This window comes from Paramisgurnus dabryanus, chromosome 16 (genome assembly GCF_030506205.2).
Source record: "Paramisgurnus dabryanus chromosome 16, PD_genome_1.1, whole genome shotgun sequence".
Taxonomy (NCBI): domain Eukaryota; kingdom Metazoa; phylum Chordata; class Actinopteri; order Cypriniformes; family Cobitidae; genus Paramisgurnus; species Paramisgurnus dabryanus.
In genome coordinates, this window is record NC_133352.1 from 20,017,745 (window position 1) to 20,045,199 (window position 27,455).

Consider the following 27,455-nt stretch of genomic DNA (forward strand, 5'->3'; position numbering starts at 1 on the left):
ACTACGCATTTACGTTACGTTCCGCTGGACCGGATTTAGACGAGAAGTTGTGCTTTAAAAGTGTATATTTGTTATTTTTTTGTCAAAAATGACAATCGTTTTGCTAGATAAGACCCTTATGCCTCGTTTGGGGTCGTTTATAGTCTTTTGAAACTACGTTGAAAAAAACTGTTACGTGTTGAGTTAAGTGTTAATTGTTGGTGTCTATTAAAGTCCATTAAAATGAGAAAAATCCTGCAATGTTTTCCTCAAAAAACATAATTTCTTCTCGACTGAACCAAGAAAGATATCAACATTTTGGATGACATGGTGGTGAGTAAATTATCTGGATTTTTCTTTTAAGAAAATGGAATATTCCTTTAATGCAAATGGGTGAAGTGTCCCTTTAAGTACAGATATGCCCGTGAGGTATCCATATATTACTACTATGCACTTTAGGAAATGGGAAAATGCTTATGCTTTTAGTTGTAAAATCAATAAAAAAATGAACAGAAAATAATATAACCATAAAGAGTTTCATATTTTTCTGAAAAACAAAAGCATCACTCTCTCGGTCTTACTAATGTCTCTGCACTCTCTGAGTGCAAAAGCAGTCCCTTCTTTTAAAGAGTAACTTACAACCATGCCACCATTAAAATAGTTTTTACAATGGTGTATATACTGTACCAAATATAATTATTTCTAGTATTTTAAGTATACATCCAGAAAATTTGTAGTATAAAAAAACGCTTCTCATGTCTACATCGTCTGGTATTAACTAGCGTAAACTCCCCATCTTATTCTACTCAACTGACCTCAAGACATCAGTCTCCTTAAGAGTTTAAGATGTGCTTAGCGCCAAAAGGGTTTACATAATTTAAGATACAAACAGGAAATGTTTAATAATGTCCCGCTTTACATGTGTTTTAAAGCTACGATTGTGTTTACAGTGCGCAATATAACATGTGTTCATGTTTCGTGTGTAAAAAACGCAATATTTTTTCACACAACTTACTTATCTGTATAGTACTGTTTTCATTGTCCTCAAAACAGGCTGATGTCTTCCTTGTTCAATGCGTAACGAGTTCTGATGGTGTAGTTAGTTAAGTGTGTTGTTAATCAACAGCAGCTTAGCTTAGCCAGAGCCGATTGATCTTAGCTTTATTCCTGCGGACGGAGTTTAGTCAAAAACGCTTATATTGACGTCATTCAACCGGAAAGTAGAGGGCTGTAGTCCAAACCGGACGTTCGCTGTAGGCTTTAAATGGGGAATTCTGTTAAAAAATTATGCCTTAAGGCATAAAATAATAAAAAGTAAAACCCAGACACAATTCTTCTTTCAAAACAGCATTTATTAAAGAACGAAGTTTGAAACAGACTGGTCTTAAGAGGTACATTCAGATCAGCTGGTGCCTGAGGGATATATGATGGAGGGAGCCGACATGGTTACTGCCTGATTGTTTTTCACAGCAACACAGCTCAGTCCTGCCTCATTCCCACAATCAGGCAGCCGTTCCCTGCAAATTTTTTGGACGTTTTCTGTTTTTATACAAAAAGTGCCTCAAAAAGTAACATTAAAAATACAATCAAATATTTTTTCATATTCAGGCAACATTAGAATCCAAGATTTACAATATACAGTAAGCTTTGAAAATAGCATCTCTGAAGTCATTTAAAGGTCTGTTTGGAAATTCAAACTTTGCAGGCAAGAACCATTTACACATCCATTTTTGAGCTGAACAAGCACATGTGTGGATTCAATTGGGTTCGAGTGTGTATGTGCTCACCAGGGGTTCAGTCCAGTGGTGGCCTTAGTGGTCAACCATGCATGCACAGGAATAGACAAATGTTGTGATGCTGGATTTATGTTTGCATGGAAACCCAACCAGCCTTTAAGTAAAAAGTTAAATATAGCGCTCATATTTTTTCCGGAAATCTGATTTGTGAAATAACAAGAAATTAATAGAAGGCCTGGTGGTTGTGGAGGGCTGCGATACAACTGGATTAAGACCCTGAACTTGGATCTGAACATAAATTCTTAGCATAATGACACAGTCAAAGGTCTAACACACACCACTTTCCCTCGGATGATTCACATATGCACATATTCACGCACGTACAAGGATATGACATCTGGAATGGACCATTTTTCATATACCATTTTTTTTTTAAAGGAGAAACATGATCAAAAAATGACTAATTACAAAACATGCCAGACTTTTAACTCTTTACACCCATTTTGGGCTACAGGCAGAAAGAACTGAATTTATCATTCATATTAAAGGGACAACAGACAGAGTTTCAGCTTAATTTATACATGTGAGACTCTGGTCTTGGACCGGCCCAATATTAGAGGAAGATCTGTCGGACCTCTGATCAAAGAACGAGAGCCCAGAGCTGCTGGTCTACAGGGATTTCTCAGGCAACAGGATATAGAAACCCAATCTTTTCAACAGCAGATTGCACAGGCAAAAATCAATTGGCACATGCTGACAATGTTTAATTTAAGAAAGAAATATATTTGAAAAAAATATAACATTTGCAAAGGTACAATAAATATGTCAAATAGAATCACATAGTCAAAAACAAAATAATTCAATTATAATCTAAAAAGTGATTGAAAACATGGCACGTAGTAATGGAATGTATTTAGAAGAACAAAGGAGAGTAAAAATGAAGATTGCATGCCCACCTAACTAGTTTACAGTAGCAGGGAGCAAATATGACTTGAGTTCCAATATGCATCAATCCCAGAGCTCCTATTAAATAGCTCCACTTTTATTTCATTTAGTTACCTCATAAAGGTGAAGTGATGTAAAGCGTGTACATGCATGGGTGTGAAGGCATGTTCCCATCTTTGATCACACTTTTTATAGACAAACTTAAACAAAAAGCATCTTTTTTGGCTTCGAGCAACAATATCCATTATTTCACTAGTACACTTTCAATCCAACTGTAAACCAACCCCATTTTAAGCAGAAAGTAACAATAAACAACTAGTACTTTACATTAAAATTCTTTTGAAAAAAATCTGTAACTTATTTTCTGTTTTTTTCTCACACACACATACGCACACAGAGTTGATGGCACCGCAGGATATTTCCAGAACTCCGTGCGTTTTCACCCACAGCAGGTTGTTGAAAGGCAGCTTTATTACCCATAGGGTCAGGGCCCTAAGTGCAGCATCTTACAGAGCTCACATTTAGGGATCTCAAACAGCTACATATCACAAAACTCTAAACTACAGATTTGTGAGTGATCACACCTGGAAGCTGACCACTAAACTGTGTGGGAAACTCACCTCCAAAAATAAAAAAATTATAAATAAAATAGAGAGAATGTTGATGGTTGGCAAAATTGAATTCTTTGAATGTTGTTTCGCTTATGCCAGCAAGAAAGAGCAAGATGAGCGTGAATATATGATATCAGCAGAGAGTGGCAGTATGGGAAGGTATCACACCTCAATGCTATGAACGCTCATTCGAATAATCAGGATATAAAATGGCATGTGCCGTGAGGGTGGATGGCACTGTTCTTCTTGATTCATGCTGGGCATTAGAGGGATTCAAGAAGGCAGAACAGATGAGGTGAAAAGAAGGCCAGAGTGGCTGACAGACTGCTGGATCGAAGCCTGGTCTGAATAGTTTAAGCTGGTTCCGTTTTTACTGTTTGAATCAGGGCCCCTGCAGATGTTCAGGTCCCATCAGCAGTCTGAACCCAGGACGTCCCATCAGTAACGCTCCTTCAGATGTTTATAGGACAGGGGTGTTACAGCAGCCACCTGTGATAGACCAAAAAAAACAACCATATTCAAAACTCTAGCACACACATTCCAGAAAGTAAAAATGTGACCCTGTCTGTGAAATCCAGGTTAAAGTCTTAAAAAGACACTCCACTTTTTTGAAAATATGCTCATTTTCCAGCTCCCCTAGAGTTAAAAATTTTAATTTTTACCGTTTTGTAATCTATTTAGCTGATATCCGGGTCTGGCGGTACCACTTTTAGCATAGCTTAGCATAATCTACTAAATCTGATTAGACAAAGTTTCAATATTTTTCCTATTTAAAACTTGACTCTTCTGTAGTTACATTGTGTACTAAAATGACGGAAAATTACGCCAGAATAAGAGTACAGTTCCTAACCATATCGGCCTCAAAAAATCAAAACTTTAAATTTTCCGTCGGTCTTAGTACACGATGTAGCTACAGAAGAGTCAAGTTTTAAATAGGAAAAGATCTAAACACTCTTTGGTTATTTTTGAGCGTGATGCTAATGGTCTAATCAGATTCAATCGATTGTGCTAAGCTATGCTAAAAGCGGTACTGCCAGACCCGGAGATCGGCTGAATGGATTCCAAAACGGTAAAAATCTAATGTTTTGAGAGCATTAAAGTTTGATTAATGTCCTTACACAGTAAATATTAAAGATATCAAGGTTATATTTACACAGAATGTTCCTGACATTAGAAAGATTTTATGTAGAAAAGAGTAAATTGCAAAACATTAATTTAGCTAGGTTTCGACAGGCAGGGTCACAAAAAAGTTTAACAGATATCTACACTCTTAAAAATAAAGGTGCCAAGAAGGGTTTTTATAGAAATGGCCTTTTTGGTTCCTCTATGACCTTAAGCTATATAGGTTTAGGTTTTATTTAGTCTAAATCAGTGATTCTTAAACTTTTTCGGTCTGCGGTGGCCCCCAAAGAAAATTTATGACATAACACATTCCAACACAATTAAAATTGCAATTAAACAAAACATATTAAATTATACAATGTAGCGGCGTTAGTCAGTAGCCTTAATTTTTGAGGTTTAATTACACAGAATTTATGATAAATTAATGTTTTTTATAAAATGTCATTAAATTGGGGTCCCCCAGCACCATCTCAGGGCCCCCAGTTTGAGAACCACTGGTCTAAATAACCTTTTATGCAATTGGAACGTTTTCATGATTCTTTACAGAACCATCTGAGAACCAATCTTTTTAAGAGTGTAGGAGAGTTTGATTAAAGTCTGAATAGAATCTGGAATGTAAAACGTATTAGTATTTGATTGAATGATCAGAAATAAAATACCAAATTATAACAACACACCAAAAAAACACCAAGCCCAAATCATATCCAAACAATATTATGTACAAAACAGAACCACCCTGATCATAGGAGGATCTGGTCATCAGGACTGCATGCTCATCAATAAAAATGCCCATGTAAGTCCGGCTTAAAAGCAATGCCCAGGCTCAAAACAAGTTTTAGATTGATAACCGTCATCTGTTAATTACCACAAACAACATTCCCCATTAGAGATTTCATGTGTCAACTTGTATTGAACCCAGAACATTCCTTTAAAATCAGGCCACCAAGCACGTTACTGTACCTGACTCTGTGAGCTGCTGCTTCCTCTGACCACTGAGAAGAACAGGAGAAGGAGGTTTAATATCCTGGTGAAAACTTTTGGTCTTGTCTCAGTCATACATTATTATAACCGTCCCAAACTGACACCAAGATAAAGCTTTAAGCGCATGCAAGCATGCAAACCACGCATGGGGAATGCAAAGCTTTAGTTTAAAATAAACATCGTTGAGGAAGGTTAGATAGCCGTTGGACTGGTTGAATGACTTTCAAAAACCAAAATAAACAAAAAGATCCCCAATTACAAATCACAACAACTGCTTATAACAACTACTACAATAAACCACACACCAAAATAAAAGATACAATGAGTCCAATATGACACTGCAGTTTCAAATCAATTTGTGTTACACAAAACAACCACAATCATTCACCCACAAATAAAAGCCACACAATGAGATTAACCAGAACGTGAAAGGAGACTGGTTTAGTCAGTTAATAAAGTACTGAATTAAATGTTACTTGAGGAGCACATGCAAGGCGTTATGAGGGGAAGGTTTAGCCCTGGCAGGCTGAAAAGATCATTTTATATGCCAATATCATTTATCAAATTGAATGATGTAAAACATTTTGTTTTTACTGTAATGATGTATTACACATGTCAAACTGTAGCAAAACGGATCCCTGTGGTAATCCCACATGACAGATGAATTCCTAAAGTGAAAAATCCCATTCAAAATATCCAAAGTATAAAAAGTATGTTAAGATGTTAAATGTTAATTGTGTATATGCATATTGCATAAAAAACAGTAGCTAAGTGAGATTCAGAAATTATCCAATAATATGTTTAGAAAATGAATGGAAACAATACTTCAGACTGTCACAGTGGGACCGTATTGCACTTTCTTATTCAGCATATTATATGACAAAATGTCTTTTCAGCCAAACAACCAGCCAAGTTTAATCCTGAGGGCTGGAAGAATTTCCACAGCAGAATGCAAAGGACATTAAAATCATCCACCAGTAGGGAGTGACTACACCCAAGGGGACGACTGCACTTGACTAGGAGGCCAATCCCTCATGTATGACTAGGGTTGGACAATCAATAGGGCCTCTGATTGGAGAGTCTGGGGTCTTGTACCTGTTCATAGGACAGTATTGGACTCATCTGAAAAGGTTCTCATGAGCAGGGGTCTGGCTGAAGACAGGGAGGCTTGGCCACCCCCCAAACTTGACTGACACTGCTTTTTCTGAAAGGGGGGGCGAAAGACACTTAGGACACAATGGATCAAACACTCAAATGAACACACGCATTCACATACATACACACTGCTGCTGCTGTACATCTCAGTTTATAACAAAGACAAAGCATGTGAGTGAAGTGAGAGGGATGTTTATAGGGACGAGTAGGAATAATTTAATTGATCAATCACTAAATGCTGACAAACCCAGCCAATAGGTGAAATAAACCAAGTAAATGTTTATATTTGACCCCAAAATGGGTTAAAACGGACTAAACATCACAGTTTGGGTTCATCCCTTTTTGACTTAAAGGGACATTGCACTTTTTTTGAAAATATGCTCATTTTCCAGCTCCCCTAGAGTTAAACATTTGATTCTTACCATTTTGGAATCCATTCAGCTGATCTCCGGGTCTGGCGCTAACACTTTTAGCATAGTTTAGCATAATCCATTGAATCTGATTAGACCATTAGCATTGAGCTAAAAAAAAATAATGAAAGAGTTCTCTTCTGTAGTTACATTGTGTACTAAGACCGACGGAATGAATTCCTATATTGAAAAATCCCATAGTGTTAAAATAAATAGTGTTAAGATGTTAAATGTAATTTGCGTATATGCATATTGCATAAACAACATTATATTTCAGTAGGTATGTGAGGTATATCTGCTTAAAAAAATCGCAACTTTTAATTTTCCGTCGGTCTTAGTACACGATGTAACTACAGAAGATTCAAATAAAAACAGTGAAACTCTTTGGTTATTTTTTAGCGTGATGCTAATGGTCTAATCAGATTCAATGTATTATGCTAAGATATGCTAAAAGTGCTAGCGCCAGACCCGGAGATGGGCTGAATGGATTCCAAAACTTTAAGTATCAAATGTTTAACTCAAGGGAGCTGGAAAATGAGCATATAAAAAAAAAGAAATGTCCCTTTAATGCTGGGTTGAAACCACCCAGCAATTTTTAGAGTTAACAGCCACTGGAGATTGACTTGCTAGTCACTGTAGGCATTTATAAGCACTTATAAGGATCTTAAATTTCATATTTGAGGGCCTATCGAGAATAAATATTTTCTAAAGTCCAAGTACAAAAAATGATCTGTTATGGTAGAAATAAAACTGGCCCTTAATCCCTACCTGCTATAATATGCACAAAATGAAATAAAATAAATAAACTTAAAAAGAAAGTTACCTGGTATTCCTAATAATTTTAAATTAAATTAACTCAATATTTTAAGCAACCAGGTGAACTGACAAATCGTGGTTCAAATTACAGTGAAAAAACCCAAATTCTCAAAACTTCTGACACATACATTACACAAATACTGACACACTGACTCAACCAGCACTAATACACCCAGAAAGTCTTATTGTTGAGCAGTGAAGGTTTGGTCGAGCATGCATGCAGGAGCCCCTGTGTGCTGGCATGCCACATTCTCCTGGCTGGGCATGCAGAGACAGCAGGCACTGGGAACAAGCAGCTGAAAAAATTCCCATCATACCCTACAGTCTCTAAAGACACAACACACTCAGCCCCACCCACCACAGTTACGGGCTTGCTCTCAAGAGATCTATTGCAAAAAGCCTCTAAACAAACACCCACTCCAAATACACCACCATGAAGCACACGTTGACTGACAACCCAAACCCAGGTCACACTTGTACAAGAGAAGAACTTCAACAACAGTAACTAGAGAGCTGGCGGAGATCACCACCTCACAGTGAGGGTACAAAGACAAACGGGTGGAGGACAGCAAGCAGGACACAGAAGATACAGACAGGCAACCCAAAAGAGGAGATACAGTCAGAAGAAAAGGAGAAAAGGAGCAGGCAGAGAGACCTCAGTCGCTCCAGGAAAAGCTGTGAGTGCTAGCGGTCTGCGACAACATGAAGATAGTTGATGTCCCAGAGGAAGGAAGTCGTTGTTTCATCTAAGGTACAGCACAAAGGAGGCAAGAAACCAGAGAGCAGAAATGATTGTGGGAAAAATTAGAAGAAGATCAAGGGTAAGAATGGTTGGAGATAAAGTTAAGAGGAAAGAAGACAGATGTAGTAAATACCCAGGTAAAACTCAACCCTGTAACTAATAATAACAACCAAATTATAGTGGTAAATCAAATTAAATTTAGATTTGACAGATTTATAATACAATTATCACATCAAGTAATTAAGATGTGACCAAGCATCCCATGCCCTTCCCCTCCGGCTGTTTTAATTGACATGCTGCATATTTTTGGAAGGCATAGGGAAGCCACCTGTGTAGAGGCAGGGGGCAGATTAGCACTATATGTTCATCTCGGTTCAGTCTGCTTAGCTAATGTCAATTATAATGGCTTCTACCTACATTTTAAGCTCACTTCATCTAAATAATTCAACTGATTGAAGGGTCTACTGAATGTTTATCGATCATAGAGCTGTAGTATGTTAAACAGCTGGGCATCCAGTGCCAACAGTGCTAGCTGATGGAAAGAGACTGCATGTCTTCCTAATTATGACTAATTAAATAAAGGTTACCTAAATTACAGCAATACATGGGACAAAAAGCTAAAGGGGGGAAGACACATCAGAGAAGTGATGACTTCCTCTCTGTGTGACCAATCACAATACAGTGCAAACCATTCAGAGTCCTATTGATATAAAAGTCAATGGTACAATAGATGACACTCAAGGAAGGTAGTATTAATTAAAAAAGACACTGAAAAATGGATAAGGGTCAGATTAAAAATAGAAGAGTTGAGGGACTCAAAGGTACAAGAGGGAAATTAGATGGAAAGTAGTCAACACCGTGGCATGACATTACTCCAGCAAAAGCCAATTGGTTATTTCGCATTTCGACAGGGAGGGGTGAGCTGTGGGCTGAGCCGTTGGTTGCAATAGGCTTTATGCCCGGCTGCACTACTTCCTGAACTTCAGCCAGCTCCTTGTTTCCTGTCTGCCATTATTGGACAAACTGAATAATCCAGGTGTGTCTGACCTCAGTAGTCACAACAACAATAATCAGACACACCTGGATTAATCAGTTTGTCCAATAATGGAAGACCGGAAACAAGGAACTGGCTGTAGTTCAGGAAGTAGTGCAGCTGGGCATAAATCCTATTCACAGTCTCACCACTAGATGTCGCACACATCTACACACTGGTCATTTAACATAGAAGAGATATTACATTATTGTATTGCGTTAATGCGTTACATAAAGGATATTGATATACCCAAAAAGAAAGGAAAATCTTTGGGTTCAAAGCAAAATAGAAAATGAAAGAAAGAGGATGATGACTAATCAAATAAAAGACACATAATACAGAAAGAGATTAGGGAGGATTATACCTGTTTTGAACGGGGGCCTCTGGGTTTGCGGAGGACGGCCAAAAGTATTTCTGGCAGTAGACTGAGAAGTATGAGGATGATGATGACCAGCCAGGCAGACACTGAGCTCAGCACGTTAGCAAAGACAAAGTACAACCGCTGCTGCTTTAAAAATGGCCTGGAAAAAAGAGAAAGAGATGTGTTTATAAAATGTTAAGGGAAATTTGTAGGTACGTGTTTTTATCGTGGCCTCACCATATGATTCCTCCCCAGAAAAAACTGAAGAACACGTAGAACGCCAAAGAACCCCAGATAACAAAATGGTTAATCCACGTCCAATGGCGCGTGTCCATAGCCAACTGAGAGAGAAAGACATCACTCAGTCTCTGACAACCAACACAACTTCTATACGAAGTCCAGAAATTTTATAAGAAATTAAAGCATGACCAACCTTCAAAGTGACAGTGAAAACAAGAACGGTAAATACAATCGTGCCATACGACCAATTTCCAAAGACCTGAAAAACAGAAAGACCGATCAATGCAATTCTTATCTGTCATTAAGACACTAATAATACATTTACATTCTGCTCTAACCTGCCCGTTGTCCTGCAAGGCTGGATTGCTGAACAGTAATCGGACCCCAAAAAAAAACATAAGACCCTGAAAAACTCCTAACACTGTCCAGTAGAGGAATGGACGCCAGCGTAACATTGCATTCTTTGCTATTTCTCTATAAAAAGAAACAAAACGACACATAAGCAACAGTGCAATTTAAACAGGCAATGTGAATAGTGCAATGCATTTTAGCACCTGTAGAGGGCGGCGTTGTCCAGCAAAATCTCCATATCTATATGCTGCTCCAGAAGGCTGAAGGCCAGAATGGGCATGGAGGTGAAGCAGATGTTGTACATCGTCAGATAGGCTGCATCGTACAGGGGCTGGGAAAGTGGGATTGAGGGGAGGGGTGGGGCACCGGGGCAGGGTTAATACCATGTTGAGGAGATCACACTTATGTCAACACATACATACAAAACATCAGACTACACAGCAAGAGAGAATCTTTGACTGTGTGTACACATGCAGTGGTCGCTTGATATATACACAAAACACGACGTTGTGGAAAATGTGAGACATAAATCACATTTATTTTAATGTCACACTTTTACTTACAATAAAGAGATTATGAAAGGAGAAACGTTATATTTGCATCTCCCATTGAGCTCAAAATAACTGAACCAAGTGCACCAACCACTAGATCTTTATTCTAATCGCTTTAAGCTAAAGTTTTGTATATGTTTGTGCTTGTTATATATATCAGTTCAATGAAGGGCAGATATAAATCCAGAGGAAAGATCTAAAGGAATGAGCAGAGGTAGAGAAATGGGGGTTCTGCAGGGTCACAGTCTTTGTACCAACCTGCTGAGAGTATCCACAGAAAAACTGGTACAGGAATTGAGGTAAGATGAAGCAAAGATTCTGAGGGTAAAGACATAAAAACAAAATTTCCTTAAAATTCATTTCTATTAATATGTAGTATCAAAACATAGTCGACTCAATGTCAATCCTACCTTATAAAAGAAGTACTGAACAAGATGGGCAATCCTAACATAGTAGAGATGCCCGTGAGCCAGCAAAAGTTTCTTTAAGTGCTTGAGCTTAGGAATGGCATAGTCACTGTTCCTCACAGCTTGACGGCCCTCCTTACCCTTAATACCTGACCGTGAAACAGCAAAAACACTCTCATACATCTCAGAAATAAAGAGAATGGTCAATGTAATCTAACACAAGCAGTTGTATGATGTCTCACCGATGCCCACGTGTGCCTCAAGGATCATGCTAACATCATTTGCCCCATCACCAATGGAGAGGGTGATGGGCGAACCTTTGGAATTCTTCACCATCTTCACTATCTAAAAGGGACCAAAGAGACATTTAGCAGGCTAAATGACACAAAATTAGAGAAAGCAAAGTTCTAGAAATGCCCCTTTTTGGTTTATTTAAATTTTTTTTTTGCTTTTAGCTTCAAACACTCCATTTGACAACTGAGAGAGTCTCAAAAAAATTATTGAGGATAACTGTCTGCGACTTTTGCTTGGGCCTAACCATAAGTAGTGCTGGGCATAGATTAATCTAGATTAATCTCATACAAAATAAAAGTAATTTTTTTGCAAAATATATGATGTTTGTGCTCTGTGTAATTATTAGGTATATATAAATACACAAAAAATTAATGCATGTATTTAAGAAACATTTACAAGTGTATATATATATATTTATTTATTTTTGTATATATTCTATATTATATATAAATAAAAATTATATACAAATAAAAATATTCTTAAATGTGTATATACAGTATGTATGTATGTGTGTGTGTGTGTGTGTGTGTGTGTGTGTGTGTGTTTAAATATACATAATATTTACACACAGTACAAACTCATATATTATGCAGAAAATTACTTTTATTTTGTATGAGATTAATCTAGATTATGCCCAGCACTAACCATAAGTAAATTGTTATATAATTTACATAATGAGCAATGCACAGAACCAAAGGTGTGACCTGAGCTTTCTGTAAGGGGGCCATGCGGCAACAGAGGACAGCGGTGCAGTTCTGGCAGATCTGTAGAAAGAGACTCCTGTAAAGACTGGCGTCTGCTTCTCTGGGCGGGTTCATCAATAGCGACAGCGTAGCCCCGTCAATAATGAAACCATACTCTTGATTTGCAGTGGACCAACTCCTGTGTCAAAAAAACCCAACAACATTCTATTACAAGTCATTAAATTCCCACAAACTTAAAAGTGCATAACATAAAAAAACACATCCAGCAAAAAACCCCAAATGTGCCTCACCGTGTAACCCCTGCTTTGACGGGTGGGGCGTCCTGCACGGCTTTTCTGTGGTAGTCGCGTAGCAGCTCAATAAGTCTGTCCTCGCGCTTTGACCTCCCATCCTCCAGCGTTCGCACAGTTAACTCCAGTAGCTCAGTACCGCGCTGGAACAGTCGACAGGCATAGCAGGTGGACTTTGCCGTCTCCATTTTGTCCCCGGTGAGCACCCAGACGTTCATCCCAGCACCCTGCAGGGCCTCCATAGTCTCGGCTGCCTCCTCCTGCAATCTGGAAGATAGAGTGATGCGCTATTCTATAAAACAACAAAAATGAATTGTAGGGGCTTTAATTAAGGTTAAATGGTTGTTTGGGTCACCAACCGGTCTTCCACAGCAGTTGCTCCAATCAGACTCATTTCAGTCTCCACCTGGTTATACATGGCCATGAGTTTCTCCTCCCTGTCTTGAAGAGCCAGCCTAGCCTCCCTCAGTCCATGATCTGCCACAGCGTATTCTTCGGCGGTCAGCTGTTTAAAAGCCACACACAGTGTACGGTATCCATCCTGGTGATGAGCAAGCAAAGGCACAATTAAACAAACCAAAGCTTAAGGTAGAACATTTTGATCTTTGTAATATAAATTTTTGGGGTACAGGATGCAATGAATGAAGTTTGTGATTTATTCCATTATAAAAGTCATTGTATTATCCTAAATAAAAAACGTGGCAAAAAGCTAAAATTTGATTATAGTACCGTTGCATTTCGCTCCACGTGCGAGCGAATCCTGTCCACCTCCTCTTGTTTGACTCTTGGGAAGATTGAGGAATCGGCTCCTTTACAGATCAAGAGTGTCTCTCCTTCATGAAGAGCAGAAAACAAAGATGTTAAAGTGTTAAGGGTGATTGCTTGGAATACATTGAAGTGAATTGGGATGCACCATAAGCAATATTAACAGTAACTTCCAGCTCACCAGATTTGGTCCTAACAATGACGCTCATTCTCCGTCGAACGGGGTCAAAGTTGAGAACATGAAGCAAATCGTACCTATAAAGTTTAATAAATGAGTATTATGTAGACATTTCTCTGCCATACAAATAATGATATCTCATATAAAAAAACTTGAGTATTAATTTAGCGAACTTACTCCTCTACATCATTCTGCCTGTTTCTTATCTTCATGTTCTTATTTTCTAAACCAAGGAAAGTAAAGCCATATCTGGACAGGAGAAATGTTATAATAAGTTAATAAGTGCCAGTGTGCCCATCATTATCAGGTAGAGGTGTGCGGAGAAAGTTGCACAGACTTGTTGGGGTTACGCGGGGTTAGTTGTAACACAGACTTTTTACATTGTTGCACAAGGTTGAGCATTTTGTTCATCCGGTATTTTTTTTACGCTGCCAAAAGACCATCTCCAGCAAATTATTGGAAATGTATAATGTTTTTCCAGAAAGTTATTGATGAACGAGTGTTTTGATGGCATGCAAGTAAATTTTTTCATCATATGTTTTTTCGGTTTCTAAGTTGGGTGTGTAAGATACCAAATCCAATGCTATGTCAACTTAATCAGTGTCTTGTTGACTAAAACATAGCATCGTTTTGAAATATGTCTGCAGCTCTTAGCAACTTGTTTGGTGGGCTTGAAAATATTTTGACCCAGCGGGGTTAATTGTAACGCTGTTTTACAACTAACCCCTCAGCACTTGCGATATGAAAACAGCTAACGTTAACGTAATTCTTGCCGTTGTTTTAAATAGGCTACACACGAATTAATGCTGGCTGCCAACAAAATAAATGTGCCTGTCTTATCAAAAATCGTGTGTCAAATTTATTTTTGTTTATATCTTTAAAATTGATTGAATAAGGTCACGTCAAAGACTGTAATCATTATGAAATTAATGGCTAAAATCAGACTTTGAAGCTCATTATCTCACAATTTATTTTTTGAAACTGTAGTATGGTTATTGCAGACTGGGTCACATTGAAATTTTTTTTGTCACAATTGTGCTACTTTTTCTCACATATTTAGACATTTGTATTCATTTATAATTGAATTATTGTTAGAAAAGGGCTGGATGAATGAATACAGTGTTGATACCCGTTTATTATAGACAGATATATAAACAATATCAACTTCAAGTATATAGACAACATAGTATTGAAATATTTGCCTGCAAACTTAATTTTTAGCAAGTGTTACAACTAACCCCCTGCCTGTTACAATTAACCCCATCTATGGGGTAAGTTGTAACGTTTGCACTTCTGTCATGTTTGGTGTAATTGTCCAAGAATGGTAACTAACAGAGACAAACTTCAAATTTGTAGCAGAGATTTGTGTGTTGCTTGTGTAAAATATAATTAATCAAACTCAAATATTTTTTGAATGATTGAACCAAAACCAAATAGCTTTAGGTTGTGCCCCGCTCTCCCCTAAAAACACAGATCATGGTACACACCTCATGGCTCCTTTGACCAGTGCGACCTCATCAGGAGATGAAGCAATGAAGCCTCTTTCCTCCTCCTTTTGGGGAAGCATCCCATCGACGCTGTCCACCTGGTCTATTGAAGTTTGCTCAGGCCTCGCCTCCTTAACCTGCACTGTATGGCACAGACACAGAGCCCGCAGGAACAACTCCTCCTTTTCCTGAGAGATGAAGAAAAAGAGATGTTAGGAATAACACCATCAAAACAGACACTAGAGATACATACAAGCATTTTGGTACAAACATTTTTAAAAAAACACTTTTGACAAAGGAGAAAATCATTTTTAAATTATTTTTTTCAACTATCTTATTAAATATAAATATAATATTAATATTTTACCCCTAGCCCACACTAATCAAGTGCACTTTACACTGACAGGGGTCTTCACAAAAGATGAACAGCTCTGCATTTTAGAGAGCACATGAGCATGCCAACACAAACATTAGGCCTTTGCAGCCTATTTGTTTTTATCTAAGCCTCACAAGATTTATAATTCAAGAGGACTGTAGTTGGTTTATGTATGGAGACGTACAAATCCAACAACATGATACATACATGTAAAATCAATACTCTATCTGAGGTCTTTGAAATAATACAACTCACCCGTCCCGCTTTCTGCTGTAGTCTATTCACAGGCCCGTCTGTCACAGTAAAGCCGTCTAACTCATCATGGTTGTCTTTGTGTTTGTACTGAAATCCATCTATACAGCACTCGATGAACTCCATGTTATTTTGGGTCAATGTGCCTGTTTTGTCTGTGAACACATATTCCACCTACAGAGCACAGAAAGCGATAACTTCACCATGTGCAATCCCAGGCCATAAAGCACTTAAATCCTAATCTAGCATGGTCCGACAATAAAGATGGAGAATTAATTAGTGACAAATTCAATCTGCTTGCATAAATCAGTTTAATGAAGCATGCCTTGTAATTTAGATCAATCATCTGCATAACCATCCCAGCATGACCTCACAGCCCATGCAAGCTCAGACTGGGCGATCTGTGCCATCTGACACGACACAAACATCTGTGCCACAAAACGTTATGTTTTTTCCTGAGGTTAAAAAAAAAGGCAAAGGGACGGTGGGCTCCCATTTCACCATAGAGAGAACTCTTGCAAATCTGAATCTTGTGCAGCTAATGCAATTTACAAAATTTATCAAATTGTGTTATTATAGACAGTTTAGCCAATAGCTGGTATATCTAGAATGGTTGCCATAGTAACAACACAGCATTAGCTCATGTCACTCATGTCAAGAGTGACATCTCATTCTAACCTAGTTAAAACCAGACCAGACCATTCTCAGTAGTAACTGAATTATGGGCTGGCAAAAGTTCATAGACAAATCATTTCCAAATAATTTCCAACGGACGTCGCTCAAACGCCTCTGTACGCAATTGGATAGACCTAAAACCAAGCAGAGTGATGAAGGAGATGACATATGCAGAGTAAGACAGTGATAACATCTTTTTTAGGTATGAAAGCTTCAAGTGTTGTTCTTTGCTCGGGTTTTAACGAAAAGGAAAAGTTTAAATCGCTTAAAACAGACACGATAGCTGATTCGAACGAGTGATGTTCCACGGCAGCATCCATTTTTGTAATGTACAAAATCTGCTTCAACGTCGCTGCGCTGTTGTCATTGTGTAAATCCCGCCGCAACATTTCTGAACATTTCTTTGCCGGAAGTTGTCTGGGTTTTTCCAGGCTAATCTTGTTCAGCATAATGAAGTAAATTCAGATGCAACTGTAGGCATTATGCATTCGTATGACATTACACAATGTCACATTAAGGGGGCTTGTAGATGCGTTTAAAAACGCCAGGCGGATGCCAACTGTGGGCCCTTGCAAGCATCGTTTCAGCTTAGCAATTTGGTTGCTATGATACGCCGATTGGTTGTTTTGATATTTGTACCGTCCCACATCCACTATGTTGGACAACAAAGTGAGATGTGACATAGATGAGCTGAACGTTTCATCCAAAGTTAAAAAAAATTCAACTCTGGGCGCTCAGGGTCAAGCGTGGAAAAACGCTGCTGCTGGTGTTTTTTTTTAAAGTGCGGCGCTTCCATTGGAAACAATTTGATATACCAATTTAACTGTTCCTACCAAATATAATTTCTAAAATAAAAACATGTTCCCTGATTTCCAGCCACACCAAATATTCCTACCATTCGAGTCACATACCTAAACAAAAGGTCAATGCAAAGTCTCTAACCTGGCCGAGTTCCTCATTAAGGTCTGAGGTGTTAACAAGTGCACCCTCCTTGATCTCTGGGTCAAAGAAATCCTTATCCCAGGTGATGAAGAAAGAGCCCAGAAACTTTTGCATCTCCACGGTAACATACATAGACACGGGGATTATGAAGTTGAATAATACCATGAAGGATAGGAAGTCTGTAAACATCTTTAAATACTGAAACAAAAACACAACATCATAAGAAAACATCAAAAGAGATTTTAAGGAGGTTAAAATCGCAGCCAAATCCTGATTTATGATCTGTTTAAGTACTGACCACAGATGAATTTGCAATTTATATGAATTTGGTTGGATGTGAGCAAATTGGTTGGAGTGCTCACCACGTAAGTGTCTTTCTCCTTCTGAGTTTTCTGATTGTACCAGGGCTCATCCTGACCTTCTTTGCTCTGCCATATATACTTTAGTGTAGTGCACACTATGGCTTTACTGATGAGGATACAAAGATACACCAGCAGGAAAGCATTGATGGATCTGGAACAAAGTCAAAAGCATTTCAGATTTATTAACTGCTTTCTCATTGCTGAATCAAAGTCTTGATTCGATTCCAGTGTTACTTTATACTGATCCAAAGAATAACTTATTCGTAAAATAAACTTATTTGTAAACTGTAAAGTTAAGCTATTAAAAAACATACAATAGTTTAACACAAAAAATACATACAAATACATATTTTGTACGGGAAAACTGTAACAGTTACGATTTCATATTCATAAAAATAATAATATAATTCTCTTACATACTTTTCCACAGCTGAACGTTTCTGAGATTTGCCTTGGTAGTTGAGGGCCATTTTCGTCTCCATTCCTGTGTATACTGCAACTCCTTTAAAGAAAAAGGCAGAGTCTGTCTGTTAAATGTATTCTCTTTTCCAATCCCTAAATGATTCCTCCAATTAAACATCCTGGTACCTACCATAAATCTTCTTGGTGTTTTTCAACGTAGCACCTTTTAGAAGCAGGTTCTCTGGGCCTAAAGATCTAAATCACACCATAAAAACCAACAATTATCCCAATATAAACACATTCTGGCATCCCAACCCACAATCAAGTCACTTCTAAGGAGCAACATTGCTCTATGTAGGCTGGTTCGGTCTTATGAAGGGCACAGGGCTCATAACCAGTGACAAATGTGAGCGAGGCTTGAGAAGCTGCCAGGCTGACTTTACTTAAATGCTGCTGTGGCATCATGGGTCGATGAAATAATGATCAGAGTAATGCAAAGGAAAAAGACTAGAGTGTCTAGGCAGGGTATATATTGGGCTCATGGGATTAACCAAAGGCAGTCTCACCTTACTGCTGGCTCCTCCTCTCGCTTGTTAATGTGCATACGTCCCACAAACCTACACAAGAAAAACAAGCTTCAGTCAGATGTTCAGTCCAATCCAGTTTGTTCTCTTATGTTTTTGCCATTTTTTTATTTTCTGCTTTCCACACTATATACATTGTGTACATTAACCATTTCTTATTTTCAGTTTTTTATCCATATGAAATAACAAAACCACTCATTAACGATCAACGATCAAGTGAATAGGTAGGTTTTATTGTAAGCGCTCTGATGGCCATATTGTCTTCATGAAGTCATTACATTACCGTACTTATTTGACATGCAAATGACACCACATCACATCTGCACTATAACAATCTATGACAAAACTATTGCTCTCATTTGAAATCATTAAGGCTTGGAGCGATGTAGTTTTGCCAAGCATGCTCATAACAAACAGCTTTGAGAGAAAGACATCAGCAGCAGCTAAAAACACATATTAGTCCAAACATATATATATATTACAGTTTGCACATTATCTTTCAAGCCACAAATCCCCTAATACAAGTTATCTACAGGGGAATTACCATAAATTTCAGCCTAGTCTTTTCGACAAGCTAGCACCACAAATATATTTCAGACCTGCGAGAAGCACTGATCAAGTAATGTGTCGATTGGTGCATCGCTTGACTACATAGTCGCTCTATTAACGTTATAATTGTAATTGATAAAGTCAATTGGCCTTGTGGTTACCGTTACTATCCTGGCTGAAATTCCTCTCCTTTATTTTTTATTCCAATATGGTATACTATGCAAATGATCCGTGAAGGAAATGAACCAATTACAAAGAAGATGCTTATTGGTGATGACCCAACAGTCTGGCATATTGGCAACAGCCCTTTGAAGTTTTTTATAGAAAATCTTAGCAGCCGACATCTGGTGCTCTAGCTGATCAGAAATGCAAATGTTTTTCAGCCTGAGGTGGGTGCTGTAGTGAAACGTGCTTGCCAATAGGGGGCAAATGAGAGTTTACACTACCAAAGTTAAGATAACAAAGCCTGTCTCTTTAAACAATATAAAGCCGTGTTTGCTCATAACAAAGAGATGATGTGAATGATTCACCCTAAATTATATTTTATACTTAATGCAAAAACTCTATCTATTGGCCAGATAAATCTATAATTATATTTCCAATAAATACTGTATGGTAAAATAACACAGGAACCAATGACTAGACCTTTACTATAACACAGTTTTCATTCTTTCCCAACTAAAATGTTGGCAATTAAAATGACCTTTCAAACAGTGAGCCATATGGAAATGAGTTGAATACAGGTGGCAGTGCAAGGGTTTTGTGGGGTAGGTGTGTGTTTTTATGTAGAACATGTATCCATGGATTGCGTACTTGTAGAGGTCAGGCTGGGGTTGTTCACACTCGATGGTGGCAGTGAGATCCAGCAGGTTTTTCTCTGTATCTGGCACTGTATAGTGTGTCTGTGGGCAAGACAGGAGATTCAGCAATGCAGGACAACACAAACACAATTAAACACAGAAATGTCACTGAGGAACATGTGGTAGGGGAGAGATGAGAAAAAGATGACGATGAGATCTGGGCCACCTATTTAAAGAATTCGGCTAAATGGGAGAAACCCTATTAGAATACATATTTTGTCTGAAACCAAACTGTAATGTAGTCTTGTTTTAAGAAAGACTTAAAATAATTGGGTGTGGTTAATGGGGTGTTCTGAGTGGTTTTATGTGGTCTGTATGTCCTTATATTAAGTCTATGGGACTTAGTCAATACAGTAGGACTATTCTCCTTAGCAATCATCACTAAACAGCAGTTGACAGGTGATAAGATGAATGAGTGCCACATAAGCTCACTTTATGGTTGGATTCTCCATCAAGGCTCGCTGTGGTGACAAAACAAGTGCCGTCGTCTCGAGTGGACTGTAACAGAATCAGGTCACAGGGAAAGGTTTCGTCCTCCACCACTTCCAAAACATCACCCACCTGAGCAGAAAAACAGTCGACTTTTTCAGATATTCTAGAGATGCTTAATTCTTTCCCCACCAATGACAAGTTATCTCATCAATTAAGAGAAAGCATTTCCCTGCCAATGACGCTTCCTGATGAGTTTTTACGGTAATCTGTAATTCCGCTATTATCCACTAGATGGCGATTTATAAAAAACTGCAGCAAAAACGAATTTAATTTATGTTAAACTCTGCATATGCTTTGAAAATTTGCTATTTTTGACAAAACCTACCCATATTAAATTGGACCAAATGAAGATGGGATGAAACTTTTATTTCCCCGTTTTGTTCATTTGTTTGAAAAGCAGATGGTCTGTTCTTTCATTTGATATATTTGTTTATATATTTATAGCAGAAATTTTTCCTGGAAGGAAAACTTTTTTCTGGCGGGCAACTTTTAAAAAAGGTTGGCGGGGAATGGGACATTTCACAATACTTTTTAAAGATCTTTGTTGGTGTGAGCAAAAATGTGCCGTTTTTTTGGGTGTGTCCTTTTAAATGCAAATGAGCTGATGAAATGCAAACACTGATCGCCATGATGGTGTTTGTTGAAATTGAAACTCAATTGTGCTGTCAATTATTTTCTCTCTCTCTGCATAACATGGCATTGCCATGGTTGGATAGTGCAGATTAGGGGGCGGTATTATTATAATAAGATCCCCTTTTGATATCACAAGGGGAGCCAAATTTCAATGACCTATTTTTTCACATGCTTCCAGAGAATGGTTTATCAAAACTAAGTTACTGGGTTTTGTTCTTTTTCACATTTTCTAGGTTGACGGAAGCACTGGGGACCTGATTATAGCACTTGTCTACTAGCCGAAGTCTGGCCCGGAGTCCTCTGCTGTCTGAGACTGATTCTACACCCTGATGTCAAAAAAATCTCCTATTCAATTTATGTCTTATTATACTTTGCATATGCTTATGCAGTTCTTCTTCTCTGCAGTTTATTTTTAAAACTCAGTACCAAAATGTATGTTTTATGTGTTGGGTCAGCACAACAATGTAATCTAATGTAAAATATGGGTCCTGAAGGAAAGTCAACTGAAGAGCACTTTACTGATCATGGGAATCAAACAATATTAGTGAAGTTTTACAATGTTCACTACTTTATCCAAAGTGTACACTTTTCTATCAGGTACACACAACTAGCAAAAGTGGTTATATGCTTTAAATATAACCATTAGCTAAAAATGTCCACGTTTCTGCAGCTTTTATTTATGATTTGATGAGCAGTGGGACAGGTGGGACTGACAGTGTTTGGTTATGTGATTGCTAGGTGTAACAGCTGAAACAATATCAGGTGCCAGAAAATGCCTAAAATCTGGAGAAATATGGTAATAAATTGGTGGCTGAAAATAACACAACTGTTGCCCAGCTGTACCAGCAAAAATGTACAAATAGCCGTGACTACATTTGTTTTAAAGTGCATTTGTTCCATTCCACAAATGGCAATGAAATACTCCCTGCTGTGGATGCCCCTTGTGGGCATCCTTCATTCGCACACAGACATGAAGTGTGGCAGCCTGCCAGACCCTGATCCCTGACTGTTATTTGGGAAATCTGACTGGGGCGCAGCAATGGAATGGTACCTTGATCCTCTCACTGTCCTTCTTTACCCACTGGCCGTCCTCTAATACAATCACTGTGTACTTATTCACTTCATAGTCTGCCTTGTGCCGCAGCCAGTCCTCATAACCCTAGAAAGAGAGAGAATGAGAGAGAGAGTGTGAGAGACAATGTGGAAACATTGTGCTGGTGTGTTAAAACGCTGTGTGAACCCAGCAGAAAGTCAAGTGAGGACTGTACGGTCTAAAACATTTTTTGAGTGAATGTGCAAAAGTATGTGCAAATGACACAGCTGAGGAAGTCACTTGAAGTTGTACATGCCCCCCGGGCGTCTATTTCAAAGCCCAGTTAAAGCCTAAACCCCTCTCAGTGTGGGGCCACACTGATTTTTGGAAGGAAGTTCACCTTCTATTGTGCTTTATCAACAAGACCATGGAAAACGTTGATCCTGAAACAATACATCTAAAGCTGTGTGAGGACCACCGTGTTGTGACAAGCCCCTGGATCATTTGTTTTGTGTGTGAGAGATTGACCCCTGGTTCAGCCGGACTCACATCCAGGGTCGACATTATTTAAACACTGACACACAGCTATAAAACTCAAGTGCTGTCGTGATGGGCAGAAAGACGGTGGCCCTGGGCTGAACAAGAGGGAGTGCGAGAATCAAAGAGGCAAAGAGAAAGATGGAAAGAACATACATTTTAAAGTAACTAACCTGTTTAATGGCCGTCACTGTGATGACAAAAAACAGAGGTAAGCCACTGGTTACAGGGCTGGTTGGGGTATCAACAATAACCTTCAGGAAGAGACCACACAGAGAATGTATTGTTAATGAAACAGGGATTTGCTGTTGCAATATGACCGCACAAATATGGTCATAACTGTTACAGTAAAATATAAATAAAGACTAGGGCTGTGCGTAGATTAATCTAGATCTATATACACGCACGCACGCACACACACTTAAGAAATGTTTTATTATATATATAATATAGAATACATAAAAATATAAATAAATTTATATATACACATTAATTAATTAATTAATTTATTAATTAGTTAAATTTATATAGTACTTTTCTGCAGCACTCAAAAAAATACTTGTATTGATCTCTGCCCAGCACTAAATAAATACACAGATAAAAGATAAATAAATGCATAGCATTCATGAGTCACTCCAGGTTGTCTCTCAATAAAAACAAAATTTTGTTTAGAAAAAAATGGATGCCAAATAGTGTAATTAAGTAATACATTTTTTTAAATAAAAAACACAAAAAATTGGTTAGGAAAACATTTCAAAAAGGCTAAGGTGAGTACAAATTTGTAGGTTGTAACATTTAGAGATGCACTGATATATCAGCCAATAATTGGTATCGGTCAATAAAAAATTTTTTTTTGCCGATAGTCATGGCCGATATATCATGTAAACTAAAAGAGAACAGAAAAATGCAATGAATTTGAGCTCTATGTGTAAAAAAAATGTAGAGAAACATCACTAGTTTAATGTTCAATATTAATGGTAATTATATGTGCAGGGCTAAACATAAAGGACTGCCCGGTGGCCCAGGGCAAGCGTGAGAGACATTCGGGCCAGTGCCTCACCTTCGGTCACTAAAATATATTTTCATCAATGTATATTATTTAACCTATTGGAAGCAAACATTTACTTGGGTAAAACACGCCGAAAGAAACAATGCAATATTTGCACAGTTTGCAGTCAGTTTACAAGTAAAGCAGAGAAGTTGGGAGACTTTTTTCGTTGGAACATGTCTGTTGTATATGTAAACAAATATATTTGACTTTTGAATTATTATTTTTAAACATGTGACAGACACTGACATTTTTATATGGGGGCCAGTGAAAATTTTGTCAGGGCAAGTGAAAACCTGAACCACTGGCCCGACTGGGCCAGTATAAAAAATTATTTGCATTGAGCTAGGGCTGTGCAAAAAAATCGACTGCGATTATCATGCGCGTGTCAGCTTCTCGGTGAACTACGGGTCTGTGTAATAAATGCCGCTCCATCTGAAAGCAGCTTATGGCGATTTACTTCTAATCACGGAACCGGGTTTACTGATGACACGCGCATGATAATCGCAGTTGATTTTTTTGCACAGCCCTACCTTGAGCCCTGATGTGTGAATAACAATCACAAAATGTTATCTTTAGAATTTATTTAATGAAAGTTAATATAACCACCAAACTATCCGTAAAGGCCAATATCAGTCTTCTTGCACTTAACATGTGTCATGACATTAATTCTGCTAGCACATGACAACATTAAATACAGTAATAGTCTATCTTTAACAAAAGTGTTTTCACACCTTTATACTTTTAGAAACAGAAGGTCATCAATGACCAGTGTTAGCTATGGGTTTCTGTGTTTTCTGTGTGGAGGATAGGTGTGAACTCAAGATCATAGAGGTGTGAACATTCAGTCCGTCCTCAACTGAGCTACGGCCAACACAAAGCACACTGTATCCCCCTTTACAAATAAAAACCCTGCAGGGCCGGGCTGAAAGAGACCAGAGCAAAAAACTGCACGACACAGTCAATTGAGCCAACCAGAGCGCCGCATCTCCACTGCAGAAAACCGCTTAAACACACACATAAAGATGCCCTGTTGTGCGATGGTGCTAAAATCCCAGTACGAAGAGAGTGTTAAGCTGGCAGGACTTCAGAAGGTGCATTTCCGTATAACAGTACTTCAGCTCAGAGTTAATAATCCTCATCTCCCCCCGCCACACACTAATGCTAAAACCCTTACTCAGTTTAAGTCTAATCCTAAGTAACCCATCTACAATATCCACATGCACAAACTGTACTTTTGAACTCTCACAAACTGTCACGAGACATCATCTTAGCTGCTTGGAAGTCCGTGTATTAAACATATCCCCCCAAAGTGGTTGCTTAAATGAAATCCAAAAAAGAGTTTCCTATTTATTACTAAGACTGGGAGCCCACCACATTCTAATTTTTATGACGTGGTCTTGAAAAATTAACCAGAATAAATATTTATACTTATTTACAAAGATCTTCAGCGCTGTGTTTTGCGCCAATGTTAACAGTCAATTGTCATTTTCACTTGAGCTCAGGCACTATGCAAGCACCCAAATCCCTGCGTCACACATCCAGAAAAAGCACGTAGGCGTTCAATGACATTTTGGATAAACCTAAGCTTTTATTCTGTAAAACAAATATTACTGGTACTACCCGATGTGCACAAGGTCTTACTTGTTCTGGAACAGGTCAGCTCTCTCAGACAAAAATCTCTCAGCTCTCTCACAAAATCCTTTGGGAAATGCAGAAAACAGCAATGTTTTGTGATCTTTTAATCTGTCTATTTGTAACGTTTTCCTCTTTATTTCCAACAAAGTTATTTGCAGAGTTATTTTCCTTGCAACAGTTGTGCCTCCCTTTTTGACTGGTGGCTCTCCACAGTTTGTGGATGTTTACATGACATTCCCCGGATGATCATCATTCAAAACTTTACAGATCATATAAATGATATATTTATATTACAAGCAACTGTTGTAGAAACAAGTAAAGTAGTATCTGATATAGTAGCCAAATCCTCTTCTTTCCGTTTACAAACATGTCGTAATTAAGCAAAGACGAATGACATTAATCTGACATTTACAATGAAATCTGACTTGATCTCAAATTATAAATCATGATTAAACAGCACTATGAAATGCTTGACTCTGATAGGCCAGTCGCAACATTTGCAGGTTTGTTTGCAGATAACAAACGCACATAACTAACAACAGACGCTAACCCAGAGGGTGCAAATCATTTTGACAGGTACAGTACAGTTGAATATTACACTAATATTAAATATAAATATGCATTTTAATAACATATATAACATTATATTTACAAATTATTCAAATAGTGTGTTCGTGCCATTTGAATATCTTGTCTTATCTAAAAAAAAACATAATAAAAAAACACGATGACACATCTTGCACTACTCAGATTTCTATCTAAAGAAATGCTCTCTACAATGAGAATATCCCTCTCTTGCTTATAATGACCAAACATCATTTTAGTTGAAAATGCATCAAAAAGAGTGAAAATTGCAAGGTATTTCACTGGGTTTCTAACACACAAGTTACACAAGTCGCACAAGTTACAGCTCGCAGAGCAACACAGAAATACCCATGTCAAGCATTTTAAATTTTGCCCGGGGGCCTATGCTGATGTAATAGTGCACCACCGTGAGAAATAGGTGTGTGCATGTTTACAGGAACACAGATCTTTCTATAGTGGCCCGTCAAGCATTAAACACATCTCCTAGCTGCCACATGTCCCTTGACAGCTGTGAAGCAGTATAACCGTCAAAAGCAGAGAGAGCAGAAAAACAAGGAAAGAAAGAGGCTTTCCTGTTAACTCAACACGCCTGTAGCAAAACATTTAAACAGCCCACGTAAAACTCATGATAGGGGTGGGTGTTTTTAGAAACTTGCTAGGTGGATTGCTTGCATGCCAATGTAAAAAAACTGGTCTATGTGACATTCACTAATTTACATAACAACTATCTAATTATAAAAAGTCGTAATCCTGATGCGACCTATTGCAAGTTCTTGACCCCTGTGAATACAACCCCTGGTTATTACCCTGGTGTTTCTCTCCTCCTGAGTCTGGCAGAAAGAGCTCTAATGCACCCTTGGCTTTTGCAGGTGATGAATGCTGTTGGGGCAAGCGACGCACATAGTTTTAAATTTAATAAGTTGATCAAGGCCCATCTGGATGAAGCTGACTGCAGAATTCCGCCTGATTAAAACTATTAAGGGAGAGGCCGCCCAAACTGCTGAGGACAGATTGTCCTGTGCTTTTCAATAGTCTCTGTCCTTAATACTCATACGTGTTGGGAGTCCATTCACCTGGATCTTTCTGTAACCAACAGCGATACTGATACAGTTCATCAGCGGCTGTAATGAAATACATTGACTTTTTTGATGAAGTGCTGCACTACTGTCATTTTTTACACTGAAGTAAAACACTCACTATCTATCACTGCCAGACCCACCGTACCCGTTCTTGCACGTAAAACACATCCATTAACAGCCACCTTGAGGAAGCCAATTCCCAAAGCAAATGCTGAACACATGAGTTACTGCCCTTACAGAGGCAGATGGG

General features: G+C 38.2%; 1 protein-coding gene across 4 annotated transcripts in view; it reads right to left on the minus strand.

Moving 5' to 3' along the window:
* Positions 1 to 1,310: 1,310 nt before the first annotated feature.
* Positions 1,311 to 27,455, minus strand: part of atp11c (ATPase phospholipid transporting 11C (ATP11C blood group)) — a 63,142-nt gene continuing 36,997 nt past the window's right edge. Inside the window, exons 4-31 of one of the 4 annotated variants that reach the window (XM_065271893.2) lie at positions 23,029 to 23,109; positions 22,337 to 22,444; positions 20,593 to 20,721; positions 20,114 to 20,202; positions 18,734 to 18,784; positions 18,358 to 18,422; positions 18,186 to 18,267; positions 17,766 to 17,916; positions 17,404 to 17,601; positions 15,790 to 15,960; positions 15,159 to 15,346; positions 13,849 to 13,920; positions 13,675 to 13,748; positions 13,458 to 13,561; positions 13,088 to 13,269; positions 12,729 to 12,995; positions 12,439 to 12,616; positions 11,683 to 11,785; positions 11,444 to 11,589; positions 11,292 to 11,351; positions 10,686 to 10,813; positions 10,470 to 10,605; positions 10,325 to 10,390; positions 10,129 to 10,232; positions 9,895 to 10,051; positions 6,470 to 6,578; positions 5,354 to 5,385; positions 1,311 to 3,760 (exon numbers count right to left, since the gene is read on the minus strand). In XM_065271893.2, coding sequence (XP_065127965.2) covers positions 6,474 to 6,578; positions 9,895 to 10,051; positions 10,129 to 10,232; positions 10,325 to 10,390; positions 10,470 to 10,605; positions 10,686 to 10,813; positions 11,292 to 11,351; positions 11,444 to 11,589; positions 11,683 to 11,785; positions 12,439 to 12,616; positions 12,729 to 12,995; positions 13,088 to 13,269; positions 13,458 to 13,561; positions 13,675 to 13,748; positions 13,849 to 13,920; positions 15,159 to 15,346; positions 15,790 to 15,960; positions 17,404 to 17,601; positions 17,766 to 17,916; positions 18,186 to 18,267; positions 18,358 to 18,422; positions 18,734 to 18,784; positions 20,114 to 20,202; positions 20,593 to 20,721; positions 22,337 to 22,444; positions 23,029 to 23,109 — 3,195 coding nt within the window. In that variant the 3' untranslated portion in view covers positions 1,311 to 3,760; positions 5,354 to 5,385; positions 6,470 to 6,473. Of the gene's footprint in view, positions 3,761 to 5,353; positions 5,386 to 6,469; positions 6,579 to 8,410; positions 8,502 to 9,894; positions 10,052 to 10,128; positions 10,233 to 10,324; positions 10,391 to 10,469; positions 10,606 to 10,685; positions 10,814 to 11,291; positions 11,352 to 11,443; positions 11,590 to 11,682; positions 11,786 to 12,438; positions 12,617 to 12,728; positions 12,996 to 13,087; positions 13,270 to 13,457; positions 13,562 to 13,674; positions 13,749 to 13,848; positions 13,921 to 15,158; positions 15,347 to 15,789; positions 15,961 to 17,403; positions 17,602 to 17,765; positions 17,917 to 18,185; positions 18,268 to 18,357; positions 18,423 to 18,733; positions 18,785 to 20,113; positions 20,203 to 20,592; positions 20,722 to 22,336; positions 22,445 to 23,028; positions 23,110 to 27,455 lie in introns of all 4 variants that reach the window. The other 3 variants (XM_065271894.2, XM_065271897.2, XM_065271895.2) reach the window with 3 other exon arrangements.